General features: G+C 34.2%; 1 protein-coding gene across 3 annotated transcripts in view; it reads right to left on the reverse strand.

Annotated features, from left to right (window-relative positions):
- Positions 1–23,464, reverse strand: part of MIPOL1 (mirror-image polydactyly 1) — a 288,774-nt gene that overhangs the window by 222,569 nt on the left and 42,741 nt on the right. For 2 of the 3 annotated variants that reach the window (XM_024551296.4, XM_053927699.2), the window contains exons 2-7: positions 23,117–23,201; positions 20,461–20,597; positions 19,803–19,881; positions 3,050–3,263; positions 1,534–1,669; positions 160–265 (exon numbers count right to left, since the gene is read on the reverse strand). In XM_024551296.4, the coding sequence (XP_024407064.2) occupies positions 160–265; positions 1,534–1,669; positions 3,050–3,263; positions 19,803–19,881; positions 20,461–20,481 (556 nt within the window). In that variant the 5' untranslated portion in view covers positions 20,482–20,597; positions 23,117–23,201. The remainder of the gene's footprint in view (positions 1–159; positions 266–1,533; positions 1,670–3,049; positions 3,264–19,802; positions 19,882–20,460; positions 20,598–23,116; positions 23,202–23,464) is intronic. The other variant, XM_024551295.4, reaches the window with a different exon arrangement.

The raw sequence follows: 23,464 nt of genomic DNA on the forward strand, positions 1-23,464 counted from the left end.
AAAGCCACCTATTTTCTAAGCAGCCAAAAAAAAAAAAAAAAAGACAGAGCTTCTCCTCCTTTGGCAAATAGCTAGTATGCTAAATATTTATCAAGCCACATAATATAATAACCTTGTGCACATTTCTTAAGGCCATATGTTAAAACTCATCTACCATACCTGCTGTCTTTTCAGCGATTTGAGCTTCTGTTGCTTTCTCTTGGAGTTCCACTTTAAGCTTTAGTCTTCTATGTTCTTTATCTTCTTTAGACAGTTTTTCTTGAAGCTTAAACACATTAAAAAAAACCAGATTCTATCTGACATATTTCTTGTACAAATACCTAATTCCAGGTATTAAAAAACCCCATAATATGTAAGGTTTTAAGACATTTTATGAAGTAATAATTACTTGTAATGAAACAAATTATAAAAACATTTTGATATACACTTTATGTGTGTGTGTAGACAAATGAAATTAAAGAGGGAACAACATAATGATAAAAATAACTATGGCAAAAAGCTATCTGTCTGTTCCATTTTCTTAAAGCCAATGACTTGGGAGGGACTATTCTGACTAAATAATGGGCAGTACAGCTCTACAGCTTCTCTTGTATTTCTAGTATTTTGAAACAAAATTAATTAAGATAATAATCTCAGTATCTGAAACAAATCACCCTTTGAGAATATTATCCCATCATATTTCATTTAAATTGGCACTGGTACCTGACTCATAATAGGCACATAATAAATAACGGCTAAATGAAGGTACAGAAAATATCTCCAGCTCTCACACAGAATCCGTCCAAATGTTTTTTGTTTTTTTTCTTTAATTCCTCCCTCGGCTTTTGTCATTTGTGTTGTTTTCTATCACATACAATCAACATTTCCTAATATTACGCTTCAATTTCATTAGGTCAACAACCAGAATATTAAAATCAGGCTAGTATGTAGAGGTTAAAAAAAAAAGGCATACAAAAATGAGTATTATTTAATAACATTATGTAATGCTCAAAGTAATGTAACTAGAAATAGAGTCAGAAAAGCTAAAATATGACATAACAAATTGGATTGGACAAAATGCATCAGTACAAGGTAAATGAAAATATTGCCAAGCCTTGCTACTTTAAAGTTTAATTACATATACTATTGAGGCAAAATACAGCGCAAAAATATAGATAAAAAAAGGTAAGTAGTTAAGAAAGTAATATGAAACCAGTACATTAAATTTCTCTTTCTCCAAAATATTGAAATATAGTTTTACCACAGTAAAACCTGAATGAATCTTTTTTTTTAAAATGTACCTACTTGAGGTACCACAGATTTAGGAAAAAGGAAGTGACATCACAGGCCAGCAGAGGCAGGTAATCAAAGAAACTGCTTTTCATAGCCAATCTCTCAACTCACTCAGACCCTCATGGGAAGATATGGCAACAATACAGACTTATGTTAAAGGGTTAAAGTACACAAAAGTGAACTGCAATGAACAACACAGCAAATTCAGAAGGTCACCAGCCAAAAGCATACTGTACGATTATCAGATTTCCTCTAAGGTACCTTTTTATTGCTTGCTCTGAGAATGTCCAACTCTGTCTGAAGAAATGCTATAGTCTTCTCTTTATTTAAGTCTGAAGTAACTTGACAAGGAATCATATATTCATAGTGGAAATCATTATTTGTGTGTTCCATAATGCTGTAATAAAGAAAACTATTAAGCAAGATGAATATTATTTCTACTATACAGGATCTATACATTTTACCCTTCAAATGGGGAGAGACAAATTTAACTTTAACAATAAATATATAAAGTTACTTAATTTTAAGTTTCTCTTGTGCAATAAGAAAATCTTATGGCCAAAAAGAAGAAATATATCAGTTTCACGGAGAAGAAGTTAGGCAGCGAGGCCTGGGACAGTGGGCGCAGCTCCGCTCCTCATGTGTGCCTTCTCTCGCTCTTGTACTGGACAGTGCATACTCTGGCTTCGGCCCAGTCTCGACTATTTATTCTTCCCACGTGGTTATAAAATGTTTATCCCCTTTTCATTCATCCCTACCCCTCCTCTCCAAAAGCGTATTCCAATCTGTACATCAGTAAGAATATAACTCATAGCTAAGCAGTAGGAACGTATTAATAAACCTACTGAATAATTCTTAAGTAATTAGAAATAGCTGTTCCTACGTAAAATTGTTAAAATATATTCTATAAAACAAAATTTTGTCTGGACCGAAACTGTAACTGTATCAGTCACTGAAATTTCCCTAATTCAGTAGTATTTTCATAATACATGACTGAGGATCAAAGCACCTCGGTGCCATAGGTAACAGTCACAGATGTCACCAATGTGAAATAATAACGAAGGCAAACGAAAGTGTACAAGGGCCTTCTAAAAGCACTGAAATTCACTTACATGGAAAATACTGCTAACCAAAACCACATCTTTGGGTTTATTTTGTTCCGGACCTACCAGGTTTGGGCTCTGATAAAAAAAAAAAAAATCCCATTAATATAAATCCAACAGTTATTTCCAGGGCCATAATGAAAGGTCACGGAAAGTAATATTTAACTACAAAGAATAAAACCTCATGGCCTTTATTCAAATGCTTTTTCAGTTAGCAATCTAGACTAGCGATTTTCAACTGTTGTGCTGCAAGAACGTCTAAAATATGCAACACTTGACTATTTAGTCAGGGGCACTGGCATCTTTTCTCTTAGTTTGTCAAATAAATAATGACAACAGCCAATATAACAATACCTGTCTTATGTGAATGAATCAAAATTATACCTATTTTTTGGTCAGGCTGGCAAAAAATATATTTTTTCATGTGTCACAGAATTTTAATAGTTAGTATATGTGTGCCGCGAGATGAAAAGATTGAAAACTGCTGATCTAGACACATCACATCTACAGAATGGAAAACAGTAAAAACCTCTGGTAGATTCCCCAAGTTCTAATATGTTAATGATGGGTCAAACTTTGCTCGCACCAAAAACAAGGAAAAGAGCGCGAAAGGGAGGAAGGCAAAGGAGCCCGCCCGGTTCTTACATTCTAAATCTAAGGCTGCGGGCACTCACTTGGGTTTTCCAGTAGTGCAGTAAGGTGTCTCATCTCCTGCATCAGAAAAAGTCCCTGATTTCTGCTCTGGCAGTTCCATGTCCTCAGATGGGGCTTCATTAACTAATTCATCGGACTTCTGATGCACGCTGCCCTTGGAACTCTCAGTCAGTTGCTCATCTGGCTGTGCACTCTTATTTCTCCCTGCAGTCTCTTGTTTAATACAATTATGGGCTATTTAAAACAAAACAAAATAAAAACACATGATAAACAAAACACCATAGCTACACACTGAATCATTCAATGGATATTTTTTGTGGAAGTAAGTACTCTCATAGTTTTAAACATATTAGTCTCACTCCTATTGTAATTATGTAAGCATGTACAGTGTGGTTCTGCCATTAATTATTTCCATTCCCACAGTGAGTGAGCATTTAGGACTGTGGTTTAAACCTTGGCAGCAGGATGGAATAATTTGAGGAGTTTCTAGAAATCCTACAGCCCTGATCACATCTTATATTATTGATTAAAGCAAAATCTCTGGGAGTGGTCAGATGACTCCAGAATGCAATCAAACTTAAAAAAAAAACACTGATTTAGAGGCATTATTTTCAGATTACTCTTTCCCCTAAATTTTGAAAACTAGGTTGCAATAAGTTAATGATTACAGTAAAGTGATGTTGTGCCTGGAACTCTGATACCAGACTGCCTGGATCAGAATTCCAGCTTTGCCAAGTGTGTAACTTTGGGTAACTAACTTAACCCATGTACACCTCAGGTTGTGTTTTTAAAATGGGAACATACCAACACTTACCTTAGTTCTTGTGAGGATTAACTGAGTTAATACATGCAAAATACTGATACTTGGCCTCGTGTCTGGCACATCAGTAGTACATGTTAGCTATTATTTTTTATCATCATAACATTATAAAGTGAACATAAGAATTATATTTTACTCCCATTTTACCAGCTATGCATTGTACATTAGAGCATTAGAGATTCTGTGTTTGCAATGTCTAGCTATCTCATAAAAATTACTTTAAGCTGTAACTAGTAGATAGTAGCTATTTCAAAAGAATAGTGTATATCCGATTTTTTGGAAGAAAAGGACACACACGCAAGTGCATAAAACAAACTTTTCCCTGGTAAATCAGGTCAACAGGCACACATCCCCACTGTAACTGTTTCCAGCAGACACTTTAAAAAGTAGAACTTTAAGAAGCAGGTGAATCTCATCTGTTCATTGATGATGCCATCTTCAACCTGCCAAACTTAAAATCCTTTTGAGGCAGAGAGAGTACTTTTCAAAATAAAAACAAAATGGGGCGCATAAATAAGGCAGCTCTCACAAAGTATTCTTTCTCTAAGAAGAAATTTTTTTTCTTGTACATATGCTGAAATTAGGTATAGCCAGTTAAAACGTCAAGTCCTGGATCTTATCGGTGGCTGAATCTAGATCAGAAACCATTTTTAGTAAATTACTCTTGATTTCACTTTATTTGAAGGAACAGACTGGAAGAATGTGCTATCATCATTATATAATTGTAAGATCTCTATAAAATGTCAATGTTATATTCTATTTTGATCTAAAATTTAACCATTTTAGGCTTCTGGAGATTATTTGCTGCTTCTTGACATTTCAAAATGCTTACTTGGTTGGCTTTAGATGTTCACCATGCTGCTTTTCTGCAATACACTGGTATTGATCGCATTCAACCCTCCAAATCTGAGTGAGGGGATGTCATGAGTGGACTCTAAAAAACACCACTGTATCATGAACAAACCATGCTTTCCAACACTCACATAGAACTTATGAGTAACTCAAATGAAATTATAACTAATTACTGAAAGCAAGATCAAATAACAAAAATTGTCTCCAGGGACATATCAAAAAGTAACTATTAGAACCTATACTATTCACCAGTTTATGAGGTACAAACTCACCAAAAAGTAAAAGGATGGGCCAAATATAAATAACTCCCAGTTGCTTACGCCAACACTAGACGAACTGCTTCAGAATCTTAAGGCTTGACTCCACGACCTGTTTTTGAGACCAAAATTGTCACTATCTACAAATTGTCCCACATTTTTACTGTATTTCTGGTCTAGTTTAGCATCTTTCTCATTTCAGTTTTTATTCTTAACCTTTCAGTGTTTAGTTTATCCAATTGCTGATATCTATACTTGCTATTTGATGTACTACACTTACAACTTTCTCTAACTTCAGCTTACCTAATGTCAAATTTTGTGATTTGTTGAGTTCTTGGTAAATCACTGCCTTTTCACCTCTAAACTCAAAGTAGAGGTGGTAGCTCCCCAATAAGAGGACTCCTTGCTGATCCCTCCTGCACTGTAGTAATAATAATAATTATAACTCTAATGACCTCAACAAGTCCTAACGCACTTCTGGATTTCAGTGCTAAGTGTTTAATATTGTTAAGAACACTGTACTGTGTGACTTGGCTCTGATTAAATCTGAATGTTTCTAATCTTGCTCTGTATTTAGATTCCTAAATACAACTGTTCACCAGACATTTGGAACCTGCTCTGCAAATCAGACTGCCCATACTCTTCTACCAAGACCTTAATTTTACTTTAGAGCAAAAAAGGCTGATTTATAAAATTTTCCTTTCTGTGTGCCTTTAAAAATTCTTTTCTTAAAAATTTTATTTATTTATTTCTAGAGAGAGGGGGAGGGAGTGAGAAAGAGATGGAGGGAAACATCAACATGTGGATGCCTCTCACATACCCCCAACTAGGAGCCTGGCCCGAAACCCAGGCATGTGCCCTGACTGGGAATTGAACCAGCAACCTTATGGTTCACATGCCGGTGCTCAATCTACTGAGCCACACCAGCCGGGACTACCTGTTTTTGACCAACTGTTTAACAAATATATTGCTTAAATTCTCTGAATGCTCTCAATACTCTTCTACTCTCCCGTACTGCTTTATCCTATATCAGGATTCAACAACTTGTGTAGAAGGTTTGACCCCTCTACTTAGTTTATTCATTAATTTAGTAATTCATGGAAAATCTACAGTGTGACATGTCCTGTGATAAGAACTAGAAAAACAAAGACAAGTATGAACCAGACCCTCCCCTCAAGGACTGTAGACATTGAAAAACTAATCTAATGATTTCAATACAAGGTGATAAGGAAGGATTCTGCTAGGGCTATAGAGACCAAATACAAAATAAGCCACCTATATGGATGCCCATCTGTAAACTCTGGGAAGATTTCACATAGCATTGTTACAAAAAACAAAACAACAAAATGACAAGTAGGAAAAGTAGGAATATGCAAAATAATGAACTGCCAAAGGATTTGAGTTAGAAGTAAAGAAAAAAATTGACAGACTGTAAGAATAAGAAAACAATAGGAAGAATAGGCACAGAGGAAAAAGAATAGCTTTATGAAAAACACTTTGTTTTAAAATGACAAGATGTTATAGTCAGGAAGTGAAAATTGCTAAAATGAGCAACATGTAAAAACAAAGTCCAAAGATGTAGTTCATCTGGGAATGAACTGATAAAAGGGACTGACGGTGAAGGTATGTGTAGAGAAGGAAATCAAGGATTCAGGGTGATTAAAACATCAACTTTGAAGACACTAAAGTGATCAGAAAAATGGCAAGAAACAGAGGAGAAATGAGAACCAAATGCAAAAGGCTTCATGGACTGCATAAACGTGCTAACGGCAGAGACGAGAAAGGTGACAAGGAATGACTGCAGATAATAGTCAATTCTTTTCTCTTTACTTTGAAATGATTTCAGCCTTACACAAAGTTGTAAAAATAGTACAAAGATTTCCTATATACCCTTCACCCAGATTCTCCAAGTGTTCACACTTTACTATACTTGCTTCATTACTCCTCTCAGTACCTACCTAGTTATCTGCCCACCCCCCACACACAGTTCTTCTGAAACATCTGAAAGTAAGTTTGCAGGCATGATGCACTTTGACTTTTCAAATCACATTTTAAGATACTACCCTGTTCTACTGCATCTTGACAAATTGTCTTTACCTATTCCAAGCCCAACTTAAATTCAATTTCTGAGTTGGTACCTTCTCCAACCAAGAGAAGAAAATAGCACTTTGTGACTCTAATTCAGTCTTCAATTATTTTTCCTGAACTTTCCAACCTAGGAAATTTATCAAGTGATATTGGGATGTAGCTATTAAAAACTAGTGCTTGGACAACAATTTAAAAAATGTGGAAAAGAAAAGAAGTAGAAAAAAGTTAATTGAAATTATTTTAAAAAACCTAGTTGAGCTGTTTGTTCACCCATTATTTTAAAAAGATTACATAACAAAGTATAAACATGTAAGTAAAAAGATGCAATAAAAAGAGAAGTTATGTATGAGTCTGTTTTGCACACTGGTAAATTAGATAAATATTTAAAAGAACACATTCACTTTTGATTAAAACTCTATCTGTAGGCAGATGAAAGCTTAAAACTAAAATTATTCTATTGATTCCTCTCTCGTAAGTTTTAAAATGGAAACTCTATAACCCTCTTTAGTAATTTGCTTCTAATCAACATCATTGTTAACTGTTTCATCATTAAGACTATTACTACTTAAATTCATTTCCCCATTTATTTAGAGAATAAATTAGCAATCTCTATAATTCATACGTGTATGAGGTGTTTCTTTCCTCAGAGTTAACAGTAAATTTTTTTATGATGACTATCAGTCCCTTTATTTATTTGCTTTTCTACAGGCACACTGTATTATTTGGTCGTAAGAATCTGACCACTTCAAACCAAACATATTCCCCAATTTTTGTTACTACTATGCTACAACTACCATGTAAACTTATCCTGTGGCCATCTGAAAATGACGTTATAGAGACAACTACTAGGTATTCCTCAATGGCACCTACAGCTACCACTGGAGACAGTTTATTCATTTGGGCAAAATGGGTGGATTTAGTGAAAACATTTTTTGGAATCAATGCTTAACATGTGTGCCTAGGTAGGCCACAACATATGCTTTGAAAACCGTGTATCTCTTCAGTGACCTTCATGCTGTTTCTAATGGACCATTTACACAATTTAACAAATTCCCTCTTTACTTCTGGAGGTATCAGTATGGCCAACTACCTTACAGCTTTGTTATTCAATTCTCAATTTCTAGGTCTAGAAAATTAGCAGTATTATACCTTTCCGTATTTTAGGAACAAAAGCTTTAGGATCCCCTCTGAGTTCAATTCTCCAGACAATTATACATTAGTCAGTGTATAATATACTCAGATGAATTGATGCTACCCAAGAAATCATGACTCATGACCAAAAGTAACTGTTATTTCACAACTACTGTACAGAAGTGAGGAGGTGGCTAGAATCAAATAGGGATTCTTAGAGGCTGGGAAATTCTATTCTGTCTGGCTTTGTAAATAGTTTGTGACAACTGGTATCTGTGTAAACGGATTTGATGGTCCCCTGGCGGGGGGGTCAATGCTGTTTACAGAGCTGTTTCTTCAGAGTGGTTGAGCTAGAATTGTCTCTAGGGATCCACTGGGGTTACTCAGAATAGCAGAGTCCCAGCTACCTGAGAGCTCACTTGTAAAACAAGAGAAAGAGAACAGAAGTACTACAGGCCAGTACATTTAAATAAATAGGCAAGTGCATTTAAATAAATACATCTCTTGCTCCTTCAGCTGCAGGTACTATGCAGAGAAATTTATATCTAAAATGAACCATAAAGGAGGTGATTTGTTAATGTGCTCTCTGACACTTGCTAACACAGTTGGTCACCACTTCTTTAAACTTTTTTTGAAAGATTATTACTTAGATTTAGCATCTCATTTCACAAATATAAAAAGAATGAAAACCCTTATGTTTATTGTTTCTTTCTTTTGTATATTGTCTGTCACATTATGTAAGAACATCAAAATTATATAAAATATTTTTACTATTAAGTAGGTGTAAATGTGATATGATAATGGGATTACTATAGGAAGCCCATATTTTAAATAAAAGATGTCTTTTCCTCAATGGTTAAGAGTTTTCTAAATGCATATTCATTTCAACATAATCAGAGCAACAGTATCAGTTAGTGGCTCCTAATAACTTCGACCAATTCCTTAAATAAATGTAGGTTATCTGTCAATACATGTATGTGTGTACAGATACTGCTTACTTCTTCTACTTACTATTTTTAACTATTTGTTTTCTTTTTTGGGGGAGGGAGGTTTTGCTTTACATATAGGCATATGAGTTTTTCCCCAAATCAAAAGAAAAAGACATCAGCCGCATCTGCCACGTCACAGTGACCCTACCGAACACAGTGTGTGCGAGAGAAGCGTTTAGACCTTGCAACCAGAGCGCCGGCGCACTCAGATCTTCCCAGCAGAACCACGGTGCGTGGGCTCTGAAGACGGACTGCAGGGTTTTCATGCTGGCTCCACCACGCAGCTGTGTGGCTTTTAGAAAATTACTGAACCTCTCATCAACTTCCCCATCAATAAAAAGTATATAATATAGCAACCACTTCAAAAGCTTATCAGGATTACTTAAATCACACAATCTCTTACAAAAGTGTCAGCACAGAATGCACACTCAATGAATGTTATTATTATCTGTGAAAATCTGTTTTGCCAAAAGCAAAATATTTATTAAAATACAGTAAGAATAAGTAATAAGATAAATAAGAAAAGTTTCTTATTAAAACATCAGAAGACATGGAAAATAAAATGCTACCTCAGTCAATGAGAGAAACATAATAAATAAAAACACTTAATAAGGTTAAAACTTGTAATTAATAAATAATGGTTTAACAATGTTTGTATCCGATTATAAAACAAATAAATTACAAATAGGACTTCAAAGTTTAAAAATCCTGACATTAGCAGAAGATCCTGAAAGAAAATGAAGTCCCAACGATACAAAATTGATAGCATGATTCTGTAAATTCAGTCCTGAACCAGGCAGGTACGACATGCAAACAGCACGTCTCTGTGACGCAATCTGAGCACTCACCGCCCTGGCACATGGCATTAGACGGAGTAGGGATCACAGCTAGTAGATCACAGTTGCTTGCTATTCACAGATTTTAATTTAGGACTCATAGTAAATAGGTAACTTTTGGATTCTTGACTTTAAAAATGCAGACTTATTATCTAGAAAATGTATATTCTGTATATTCTCTCAGGGGTTAAAAAATTTTTTTGGCTTGAATAGCTATAAGAAGAAAGAAAAAGTTCATTTTCATTGGTCTACATACTCATTGCCCACATTTCAAGTGCTCAAAACTACATGTAGCCATTGGCTGCCATGTTGGAAAGCACAGCTGGGTGTGGCTAGAAGATACTGAAATAAGGTTTTATAAAGGTTTATTAAGTTGGAATACCATGAAACCTGTCAGTATCACAAAACCACTTGGACACGAGGGCAAGATATTTAAAATGAACTACATCCTTTTACATTCTTATACATGGTTGTATATGTAGATAAACATGTCAAAATGAAGTGGTAATGAAGTCATCTAATCTTTTATTAAGATAATTCAATGACTTAGTATATCATGTTAAAAATTCTCTACTGGTTAGTCATGGAATTACTGACATTTTGTTACTTGTTTCATTATAAAAAGGCCATTTAAAGTGGTGTCATTGCACCAAATTTTAAAAAGTTTTTGTTTCAGTGAATCTCAAATAGTCATGAACACATCAATATTCATTCATTTTATAGCGAGAAAGGTCAGATTTCTGTGTAGAAACGAAGTGCACCGTAATGTGTCAGCTTTTAAATTTTAATGTCCTTCCTTCTAGGCCATGAACACAGTGTGATCATGGAATCTCTCCTAAAGCTTAGGCTGCCTAATTAACTTACTAACATATCACAAAAAATAAAGCTTTGTAAAACTTCTATCGCCCTAGTTAAAACATTACAAATGTTATTTAGGCTGAAACGACTGTGAAAACTATCCTAAAACCTGATTAACTAACACATTAATCTTAATTCTTTTTGTCCTCTAGTGATCTGAACCATTCAGCTACTTACCATAGATTCCTAACCTTTCAGCCTTTCTCAATTTTTCTTACTATAATAATTTGTATAAAGCAATTAAAAATATAAATGAACTAGGTAAATCTTAAATTTCTACAATTTCAAGTAAAATAGGATTCATAATTATATGTTTTAAGTATGAACACATACCAATTGTCCACGTATTCAACAATTTCATAAATCACTTACAGAAGGCAATTTTCCCAATAACCAGTAAAAAGAGAAAAAAACGGATTTTCTTTATATCTGCCTTTCTTTTTCCTACGAGCACTTTTAGATTTGGAAAACAAAATAGAAGAATCACCAGTCAGATACTAAGGGGAAATCACTGAAACACAGTTAGTTCTAATGGATGAATGATTGTGTTTGGTCTTTTGAAACTTTGAAGTATAGGTAAGTCTTGATCACACAAATTAATAAATCCTAAAGCTGGAGTTAACAATAACCATTACACCCAAATTCTGCAGCTTAGCCCAGCCAATTTTTCAAAAGGTCAGGTTGTGAACTGGAGAAGATCAGGGAGGTCCACCGCATAGCTTTGTTGCCAGGCATCTCTCGTCTGGATTGTTGCAGGCATTTATTAGTATTCGTCAGCAGACTCAACAGAGCAAACAAGAAATTCAAGCACGAATAATAAAATGAAATGCTGCTATATAACCCTTTGTCATTCAGCAAATATGGGACTTTTTAGCTACATTGTTCCTAAACCTGGGTTACTACTTTAATTTTTCTCCACAGTGCTGCCTGAATGAGTATGCATGTGTGTTAAATGCAGAGCTCCCCTAACAACTGCAGGACTGCCATTTAATCTGTTGGTAGATGGACCATTTCCTGTGGGAACCCTAGCTATGATTTCCAGATCCACCAAATAAATCTCAGATTAAGATTCCAAATGAAACCTGCCTTTGGCAGATAAAAAATGTCAAGATGGATATAAACAGTAAAATTATAAATTATCTAGGTGTTGCATGACAAACCAATGTTCAATTTTTTTTTGTTGACATGCACCCAGATATCAAAACTATATGAGGCATTCATCAAATGTCACACTTTTACAATATTGGAGGCATCATTAAAACTGTTTGACTAAGGACCTCAAAGTGTTTAAGCAGTAGCTCGAAAGTATATTTGTGCAAAGTAGAAGAATAAATTTACATATCAGCAGCAGCTCATAAGGGATGGGTAAATATTCTGTTTATCTCTCATTGTAATTCAGGTTACTTTAAATACAAGGTTTTAGGAAATCGTTATACTTTATATGGCATCATTACATAACTTTCTATGCAAATGATGTGTGCTTTTATTTGAATTCACCACTTCTTTTTCAGGGGAAAAAAAAGCATAAAAGAAAAGGTAAAGATTCCCATTTCATTAATCAACTGTGCCCGCTCCACCAGTGTCGTATCAGTCAGTTACACGATAGTGTCATCAGCTCCTTGTTAGTATTTTTAACTTTTTGAAAAAGCATTAAATTCCTGGAACAAAAAAAAAGGCCTGAGAAAAATGTCTATTTTGTTTTCTTTAAAGTAATATGTTTATTTCCAATGACTCGGCAGAGGGGCAGAGACTTTAAAAAAAGAAAGGTAATAAAGGACCAACACAGAGCAACTCAGAGAGCAAATGGCCTATTAAAAATGCAGAGGGAGTCTCCGATTCTAGACTCGACTGCATTCTCAGGAGATCAAGGACTGCCTTTTTTAATGAAAATTTTTGTTTTGTCTTTGCTCTTCTTACCTGGACTAATGCAGTCTTGTCCCCGCTTAAACTCTATACTAGTTGCTTATAAAATATAGGCAATGAAGGTTTCTGAAAGGAAACCATCAGATTTGCTGAGCTGAAATCATTAGTTTTTTAACTTTCGACTCTTAAAAGCAATTGAGTAAACGGCTTCACTGACTCCAAATTTTACAACATATTTAAAATAAAAATACATTTGAATTGCAAATTCTTTACATTAATCTATGGAAAGAATACAGATATTCTACATTCCATACTCAAAAGTTAGAATTTATACGAAAGCCTGAATCCTTAAGGACTACATATTTGTTCTGTCTTTCCTATCATACTTCCTCCAATACATGTGTTGGTTCAAGCAAACTAATGCTGAATAAACCCTACCTATCCCAATTTGTAAGGAATCAATATTAATGTGAAAATCTTGAACACTGGAGGGAGGGGCATAAAAAAATAGGACACTAATGAAGAAGCAAATAAGGATATCTCATGCTTGACTTTGATTATATTTCCATACTAAAAATGTTCAAAATAAATAAACATTACTATATCTTAGAATACATGAATTACTGCAGGTATAGGCAATAAAACTATTAAGAAGGAGAATTTAATTTTTAATTAAAAATATTAAATTTGCAAAAACTAACACTATCTCTACAAGTATAATTTTATCAATATGAACTGATTACTTTGAACTTTTTACCCACTAGCATCCTGAATTTAAAGTACCAAAAAGTTTCAATGTGTAAAGGCTCGAATCACTCAAAAAGTAAAAATGAAAGTCCAAATAAAATTTTCTAAAATGATTACTTTTTGTCATACATTGTCAGCCCAGTTTTACCATTTGCCGAAACATTATCAATTTTACCCAAAAGCTACAGATTAGAATATTTTTAATTCAATCATTTAGACTACAAAATTCTATGAAACCAATTTCAAAATTTTATAGTCTGAATTGTTCTGTTTGCTTTTCTATAAAACCCAAGAAAAAATAAAAACCCAAAAGACAAAACAAAGAAAAACTATATCTAAAACTTTTCCCCAGAAGATGAAAATATTGCCCTACATGGTAAGTTTTAATTAACACATACACACAGACCCACACACACACTTGGAGTATCTGGTAACTCCCCCTAAGTATTTTATTCAATGATCAAATTTACTTAAAAACTGAAGTAGTGAGTAAATGCAGTCACATTAGTCCCACTCTACAGCCAGTCGACGTGGGCCATCTGTGTAAATGGCCATAAATTCGGTCTATATGTGTAGGTCAGTTCGGACCTGCAAAATCAACAAAACGCCAGTGTACACTCAGGACTTTATAGTAAAGGCGCTAAAAGTGCCATAGAGAGTCACTGTGGAGGGCACAACACTCGCCTCAACCAAACTGAAATTCTGATTTCTAGAAAACTGAAGATTCAGTGCCACATCGACGTCTGTATTGTAAACATGTGCTCCAGGAAGTGCTCTGGCGCGAAGGAGCCACAGCCGGAAATGAGTGAGGACTTTTATCAAAGAGCTCAGCATCTTAAGGATAAAGAACTTAAAACACAGCAAAAACTTTTGAAAAGTCCATGTACTATTTCTTCTATTTCAAAAAATATTCATATTTTTGTGGCCACAAATAAATTTGAAAGAGCTTGCATACTGAAAGTAGAGTTGGATTTCCATAAATCAAAGAAATAGTCACAGGTTGTCCAAAGAGAAGATCATATTGACAGTATAGAAATAGGTGAGAAGTGGTTCTATTAAAAGATAAATTTGCCATTTTTCATGCTTATTCTCCTTAGCAATTATTATTTTTATAAAATAATAAAGCAACAAAGGTAGAGTAAGAATTCTACATGAACAGTATAGGCTGACCTAATTTAAAACACTCTAAATTTAATAAAAAGAAATAAAGATTCCTATCACCTCACAAATGCTCCCCCTCTCAAGGATTGATGGGCAGGTTCCCGGAACGCAGCGCCTGCCCCATGGCGGTGGGGATGTTGATAGCGGGGAGGCTGTGTGTATGGAAGCTTAAGGAGTTGGGTGTATGGCAGGAACTCTGTATTTTTCGCTCAATTTTGCTGTGAACTTCAAACGGCTCTATAAATAAAATCTATTTTAAAAACTGCCAAACATATAACTTTGGCATATATTTACAAATGTGATTTGTGTAAGAAATGATAAATGTCAAAATACAGTTCATAACAAACTTTACAGCCAGTTAGAAAACTAAGTTGCCCTTGTAAACATTTGTTTTTTCATTCCCCTTTCCTACTGAGGCTAAGAGCAGTATCAGAATCACTCATATCAAGCTTACAAATAAAGACACTTAGAATCTCACTTACTTTAATAAATTTATTTAAAGAGAATTTTTATAAATAAAACAATATAGCCTCAATCATTCTTTTAAGAGCTGCCTTGGCATTTCCTCTCGAAATGTATCTGTCCTTGCTGGCCACCTGCTAGCAGCCCTAAAACCACTCTTTCAAATATTCAACGTGGTCATGTACAAGAAGCTAGCAAGCACTCTACTATAAAGTTAGATTAAGTTCAGAGATGAATGGCAAATTTAATCAGACCTCTGAAAAGTTATTTTTTAACTCCTCTGATGGCATATGGAAAATTTTAAAAATGCATCTTTAAATTCACACTTGCCCAAAGGAAAAGGTCTGAAGATTTTTATTGCAATTGGGATTTCAATACAAGTAAAATTAGATTTTGCCCTAAATAAATATTATTGATTTTATAGTCTACTGTATTAAACATAAATACACTAAATGTGAGCTATCCTACTTCAAAAAAATCAAGTTTCTGATAATGGTCTGTGAGCATTATATTTGAAGAGAACAAACATCTCATAAAACTAATAATAACTATTTCAAATACTGTTGTTTATGTTTCCTAATGCCTTTACAACTTTTTTTTATACCTACTTTCACAACAGGATGAAATAACAGTGACCAAACTGCCACCATTTATTTAGGCCCTGTGAAATATGCCAACAACCTTTTCTTTCCATCTGCAAAAACCATCATCAGCCCTGGCTGATATTCAAAGCCTGCTAGATGTTTTCCTACAGATGTCTTCTTTTATAAAATGCTTGCAAATCATGAAATAGTTTCAGATATAATTCAGTTACAGAACAGCAGCTGGACAGAAGGTGAAAAGAACAGAGTTGAGAACACAGAAAGATAAATGAAACAGTAACAGGGGAGACTGCCGGTGGCACACAGGTTGCAAATGCCAAGCAGAGACAACCAGTATTCTGACTCAATGAGAAACGAGTAAGCCACTTACTTACCAAGTTACCTTTTGCTATGTTTTAGTCTTAGTTATTTATTTTGTATGGTAGAAAAACCATAAGAATCATGGCTACAAAAGGTAATTGCTAGTGCAATTTGAAAATAAAGAGGACATTTGCTTTTTACCTAAATTCAGCAAGATAAGATTTTTCTGATATTTGCTAGCCTCCAATAAAACACAACATGTAAGGACTCAATTAATGTAAGCAGTTCTAGAGGTAGTTTTTCATCTCAAATTATAAATGAGTATGACTTAGAATTATGCTTACTTTTTAGCTTAACAGAAAATAGTATTAAAATGATTATATTTAAACTGAGATAATACCTAAGTGAAAATAACTCTGTAACATAAAATACATATTAAATATGTTACTAAAATTAAAAACCTAAACATAACTTTGAAGAAATCATAATATTGAAAGATTTTTGTCTAAAAACCTTTGTTCAAGCTGTATGATTCGTACCTTCAATTGGCAGGAAATATTTAAAGTAGAGCAGACTTAATATTTAATTTGGGTAGGCACAGTAACCTTTTTTAACCTTTCTTAGGGAACACTGACCCCTAAAGGTTCTACACTTAAATATGTTTTACAATATTCTATGTTTAACTAGCACCCAGACCTCGTATTTGCCTATACTACTGTAGTTATGTATACTTACGGCATATACACTTATTCATAAGTAAAATGTAAGCTATTTCCAATGGACCGTTGTGTACCATAGAACACTAAACAATGTTTCTTCTCATTTAATAAAATACCCCCAGATTTAATGTCAGAAACATGCACAAAGTTTTTATACCATTTTAATTAATTACTCATAAGAGATTTTTGACCCCCATGTCTTTTTTCTTATACAGTTAAGTAAATAAGTAAATGCTGAAAAGGGCTAAACAACCAATCACGTAACAAATCATTCTTTCTGAAGGCTGACTGAAGGCTGACGTTACATATACACTTTGATTAGGACCTCTCATTTTTTTCTTAAAAAGCAGGAAGAAATAATCTTGAAAGAAAAAATTTTCACAAAAAGGCAAAACAGCATTTACTTCTTAAGAAGCAAGAAGATGTTACTAATGTTCACTTGGCAACACACATTTATCCACTCACATGTTGCTTCCATCAGCTGAAAATTCCCTTCATTCAGGTTTGTTTGTTTAACCACCTAAAGAAACCTGGGCATGTTTTGTAGGTCTTCACCCATCCGACCTACCCATCTCAGCTTTGCATTTTCCAAACTATCTTTAATGACAAAACCAAAGAAAAACATAAATCATTGTATCTGTTACCATTATATACCTCGTCAATTCTTTGACTTCCGATATTTCAGCAATGTTTTTACAGTAAAGCTAGGAAAAGAATAACCACTTTAGCACTTCTTATAATGAAATTTGTAAGATGACACATAAGCAAATCCATGTAGTAGAAGTTTTTAATTTAGCTCAATTTTACAAAAATAAGTGAAATAACATTAAGTGAAATAACTGTGAGAGTAGACTTGAACATTTGCGTAAGAGCACTTTGAAGCGGTTGTGCTGCACGATAAAGCCCGTGACCCTTGACATTGTGGAAATGACCATGTAGACTTCACTAGTTTGCACATATGAGTTACCACTATACTCAAAAGACATTACATTTACCTGTTTAATTTTACTTCTTAATAATGTTTCATTACAGGCTCTTTGTAAAATATGTAAGTGTCTTATTCCTATCTCTAATGTCAAAAACATGCCTACAGAAATGAAAATGTTCTTAACGATGCTTTAGTCGCATCCACTGTAGTCTGTTTGGTGCACACTGTGCAGCCACGTCTTTACCCTAAAACCGTCCTTTTCCTGAGGGTCCTATGGCTTCAGCACCTCCCTTCCTTTGCATCTTTCTGGCTTATTCTACGTTTATGAGAAGCATTTCCTCCACAGCCTCTCTCTCCCTAGATATATTAAAAATAATTCCTTTGGCTTAAAGGTCTGTTTGTCTATAATTTGCACAACATGACTTTTCACAGCAACGCGACCTCTGAGTAGGGAACCTGAGTAACGGGGACATCATCATTTACTTCCTCTTTTCGTATTTTGTACATAAATTGAGTAAAATGCTTTGAGCTCTTCAAAAGAAGACTGTTTGCTTGTTTATTTGCATGAGTGAATAAAAAGAGCTATAACAAATTAGTTCCCAGTTTCACACCTATGTACCCTTATCACAAACTTGAATATAAAGAGAATAGACCAAAACTAAGTGTCACAAAGTCCATTTACAAAAACATTTAATTTTATATTAAAAACTTTTAACTACCTTACTTGATACTACCTTGTACATATTCCAGTTATCAGGATTCTAATCTCCTAACAAGTAGCCTAAAATCACATAAGAAAAGTTGCTAATGGTAGGCATAAAGTACAAGAAAATTTATAACAGTATATAAATCAAAAACAAATGTAGAAATCAGAAAAAGGGATACTTAAATCCCCCCAAATGGCCTTTAACTTTCTGAAAAAGATAACAGTTGATACATGGTGAAAAGGATCCCTGTTGGGAAAAGGGAATCAAAAATGAGGGGTATGTGTAATGTGTTGGTAATAATCCTATTTTTTAAATTCAAATGAGAGAAAATAAAAACAATGTACACAAGGTTTAAGCTTTGGAGTATATGTAACACTATATTCACTATCCATTTTGCAAGGATCCCAGCTTTGCAACATTTTAACTGTGAGAGACCTCAATTAAAAAGCTAGTAATTAAAAAACCTCTCTCAATGGCTCTATTTTGCTCTATAGACAGACAGAGGCGGCCTTCATATCTCTTTCTCTCTCCCTCTCTTTTTCAGGCCATCTCTCAGTCTGTCTTTCAGAGCGAGTTTCTGTGCCTGACTGCTCCCTCCCTCTGCATATGCATATGTGTGCATCTTTTTCTCTGTCTCGCCCCATGTCTCTGTCTCTGTCTTGGAGTGTCTTTCTCTTTCTTCGCCTGCACACCTCTGCGTGTCTCTGCTGCTCTCCTTCTCACTGGCCCCTCTGACTCCATCTTTCTGTGGCTGCTTCCTTCCGGGTGTGCACGTGTCTCTACATGCATCTCTGCTCTGTATGTGTCTTGGTCTGTTTCTCTGTTTGTGTGTGTACACGTCGGTCTCGCTCTCTGTATGTGTGTCTATCTTCTATGCCTCTTGCCTCTGTGGGTGTCTTTTCCTGAGTGTGTCTTTGTGTATACAGATGCCTCTCTCTCTCTCAGCATCTTCTCTCTCTCTCTCTCTCTCTTATTCTACGTCTCTGTCTCTCACTGTCTCTTACTTTGGTTTCTCTGAATCTGGGTGTGCGTGTTTTTGTGAGTACATCTGTACATGCATGCGTTTCTGTCTTCCTACTTGAGTGTGGTGTCTCCCTTGGTGAGTCTGCATCTCTGTTTCTCTCTGAGTGCACCTGACTTTATGCATCTCTCCCCTGGTCTCCTCAATTTCTACTGCTTTGTGTGTTTGTGTGATTCTTTCTCTTTCCTTGTGTGTCTGTCTCCCTCTTTTTCCCTCAGTATCTCTTCCTCTGTGTGTGTCTCTTTCTCCGTGCGTCATTCTTTGTGTCTCCTTGCAGTGTGTGGGTGTCTTTGTGTGTGCCTCTGTCTTTGTGTGGGTGCGTGTGTTTGTCTGCCCCTGTCTAATATACTGGTTAGAACAAACACACTTCATTCAGTGCCTTGAACTAGCTCAACACCTGGGGTTGGGTATTAATACCTTAAAAGTCCTTACCTTTTGACCAGTCGTCCATTTGTACTTCTGTTCTTGTTTGCTCTGGCAATGTCTCTGGGTTTTGCTCCAAGACTTGAAGCTAAAATAAAGCCAACTCTAGATAAATAAACTTAAAACAATATATCAGAACACACCTAAGCCTTACCTTTATTTAAAAGAGAATTTACAGGATAAATGGTTTTCTAAAACATTTAAAATGGGACAATTAACTGATCATTTCAACAGGTAAAATTAAATCTTTTTTCTCAGAAAAAAGTTCTTTTCTTCATACTTATATTTTAGTAAATACAGTTCAGGTTAAGCTTCTCGACATTCTTGCTCATTTGCTTAGAGAACCATTTAATTTATTTAACTTAAGTCTTCTCCAATTATAACTTCAATAATATAACAAAAGTAAAATTTCTAGCCTATTTGTCACACACTTCATACCAAAAATATCAAATTTATTAATTTAAATTTACAGTGTACATTTTCATATGTTATACTTGTGAAAGTATAATAAAAAATGCTTTTCAATTTTTTAAAAACACATAAAGACTATCATCAACTCTGGAATTATGAGCATTTCTCTCTTGCATTTGATTTCACGATAAACATGACAGAAGCTATGCAAGTCGTTTTTTGTGCACGCTTTTAGGCAGAACGAAATTAGATTTACCTCACAGCTAGAACTCTGCATTCTTCAAAAAGTCCTCAAATAAAGCTGTAGGAAGCTTCTCCTTTTCCAATTTTCTCTAAATATGTTGATCTGGAGTTGGCAATCGTTTCTAAGTTCCTCATTTACTTTTGGATTAGCTGAAAATATAGGAAGTTATTAATATCAAAGAAATATGTTCTAGTCAATGAAGCCATTTCCCTACATATTGCCCAAAAAGGTTAATAATAATTGCAGTCTTTTAATAAGAGATTCATATAGCAAGACATGTAGAAAATACAGTCTTTAATAACCTCTGGAGTATTTTAAAACATGTCTTACAGGCCTTAATGTACTTAGTAATATACTATTTAAAACCATAATTTTATCCCTCTGTAATATACAGTCACTCTTCCTCATCATTTACCCAGCTAATGAATGCCAGCAATTAGTAAAATGTAATCCCATTGCACAATCATTTTAATGCTTTTAGCACTCAGAAAAGTAAACACCAAATTAATACTGCTCAAGCCATATCAGATCCTAGTTGGAAGCAAGCAATTATAGTTCAGCTCCTCAGGTGTAATTAAATGATTGGAATGATTTAGTTCCATAAATGCAAGTTAATTCATAAGCAAGCAACAAATATACTGGGAGTAATTACAAGAAACATTGACAGTCTAAGCAGGGCTAATTCTTTTCATGGAGCTGACATAGAAAAATGCTGCCCTCTCCTGGCCATATAAGTGAATGTCTCAGAGCTGAAAACAAAACTACCCACTGCCCGAAACCTAATTTTTAAAAGGCCACTAGGAGAAATAATAATGGCCAATGTATCATTTTGATTGAACTCCTCATACAAAAAATTAATGCATATATTATATTATGATAATTTCTACACATCCTGGTAATTAGGTAAAACTTTTTCCAATCAAACTTTAAATATAAACTGTAAAACATACCAGGGTATACTTGTATGTCTAATGAACCTAATCATTCATATGTAATATGACAGACTGCAAATGAAACTTCTAGTACCCATCCGGACTGCCAGACCAATGCCTATATTTTCTCACTGGTGAACCCTCAGTGCACTGCTACAGAGAGTAACTAAACTATGCTTTTATAAGCACTAAAATTCTCAAGAAAAATAATGCTCCTTATTGTGACTGTAATGATCTAAAATTGTTTTTAACGAACTTCATAATAAAAAAAACTATAACACTAGTATGATGTCATTATAAGAATATTTTAACCGTAAGGAAAAGCCATCCCCAACATTTTACTTTATTAGGCTAAAATAGAGACCAAATTCACTAGTATACTACTGAGATGGTTCTTAACTAAACTCATTAAACTGTAAGAAGCTCACTTATGATACATTTAAGTTACGCTGTAACCAGTAAGTCTGTGTTAGTATTTGTAGTACTAACAAGCAGAATCATCCCTTGACTTTCTGCAAAATTGAACATATTCTCAAATATTACTAGTAACACAACAAATGTTTAATTCTCCAATTAATGCAAATGGTACTTGCAGAAGACAATGTTTAACATTACTAATATTTTGGGGGAGGGAGGGAGCATTACGCCCTTCTGATACGCTTTCTAATGCATTAAAATAACCATATTCTAAGTCATACCCTATGCAAACTATGCAAATAAATCAAAATATTAAAAAGTCCTCCCACTAAGTTTAAAATGTACAGCACATTTGCTTTGCCCTTGATGTCACAGTCTTATTTTTCAATTCATATCTTGTACACTGTAAGTTAATTGCTTTTGGAACGTACTTATTATTCATGTAAAAATTAATGTGCCAATGTGTTTAAATCCTATTAAATGGCCATTCGTGCATCTTTCTTCCTTAAGTACCAATGAAATCTGTCAAAAGACATCAATGCAAAATGATCTTAAAGAAAGTTCTAATAGAGATTTTTTTGTGCTAACACAAGATTTTCATATTCACTAACTTAAATTCCATTAATTTTTTAAGCTACTTTTAATAAATTCACCCAGAAAAATTTTTAGGCTCCATAGTCTGTCATTTGTGTTCCAGCTGACATTATGAATATTAATAACAGTGTTATCCTGATTAAATAGGCTTCATATGAAATCCCTGTGAATCCTATAGCTCAGACATCTCATTTTTCCAACTCTTTATGAATTTGGATTCTAACATTAAACTGGAAAAATCTTAAAAAACAGATTTAATGGCACATTTGCATATTGTCAAGCGAAAACTAGATGTTCTAATGAGTGAAGTAATTACAACTTATGTACCTACATACTGTAAAAGGAATAGAAGATTTCTGTAAACATGCAACATATTTTACATTTCTATTCATTTTAGGACAAAGGATTAAGACCAATAAAATACTTATTTGTTTTGTTACACTCAATATCAATATCTTGTTTTAATAAAAAATTACATATTCACATTTAAACTAGTGGGATGATTTGATAGTAAACATCAGATAAATTAGGCTTTCTTAATTAAAATGCTAACTTATTACAACACAGACAAAATAAAAGTTAATTGCTTAACCATTATTAATGTATGCCAGGTTCAAGTAACAAAGTAAAATTGATTTCCAACTAAAGTTTATTTACAAGCTGTTGGGGAAAAAAATTATCCATGTTAAAAAAGAAAAAGAAAATCTTTAACATAACAGACATACCATATTAGCATCTATTAAATTAAAATCTCCATCACAGATTCCTGACCTCATTCCAAATTGTTTTTAATTCTCTAAGGAAGTGAGTCTTGTTATGTAGGAAAAAAAAGAAAAAAGAGTTATTAAGGAAACCACATATTCCTCTCTCTGTAAGTACATGGGAATATATCTGCCAAAATTTTGTCACTTCATCTTGTCAAAAAAATGTAGATTGAAAAATTTTAAACAAAACTCTCTATGCTCTCAATGTGACTAGTTTACTGCCAAGTAAACTAGTCACAAGTCTCCTAGCAGTAAACTAGTCTCCTAGTTTACTTAGCAGTAAAACACAACATGAAACAAAATTTGTTC

Source organism: Desmodus rotundus, chromosome 7 (genome assembly GCF_022682495.2).
Source record: "Desmodus rotundus isolate HL8 chromosome 7, HLdesRot8A.1, whole genome shotgun sequence".
Classification (NCBI taxonomy): Eukaryota; Metazoa; Chordata; class Mammalia; order Chiroptera; family Phyllostomidae; genus Desmodus; species Desmodus rotundus.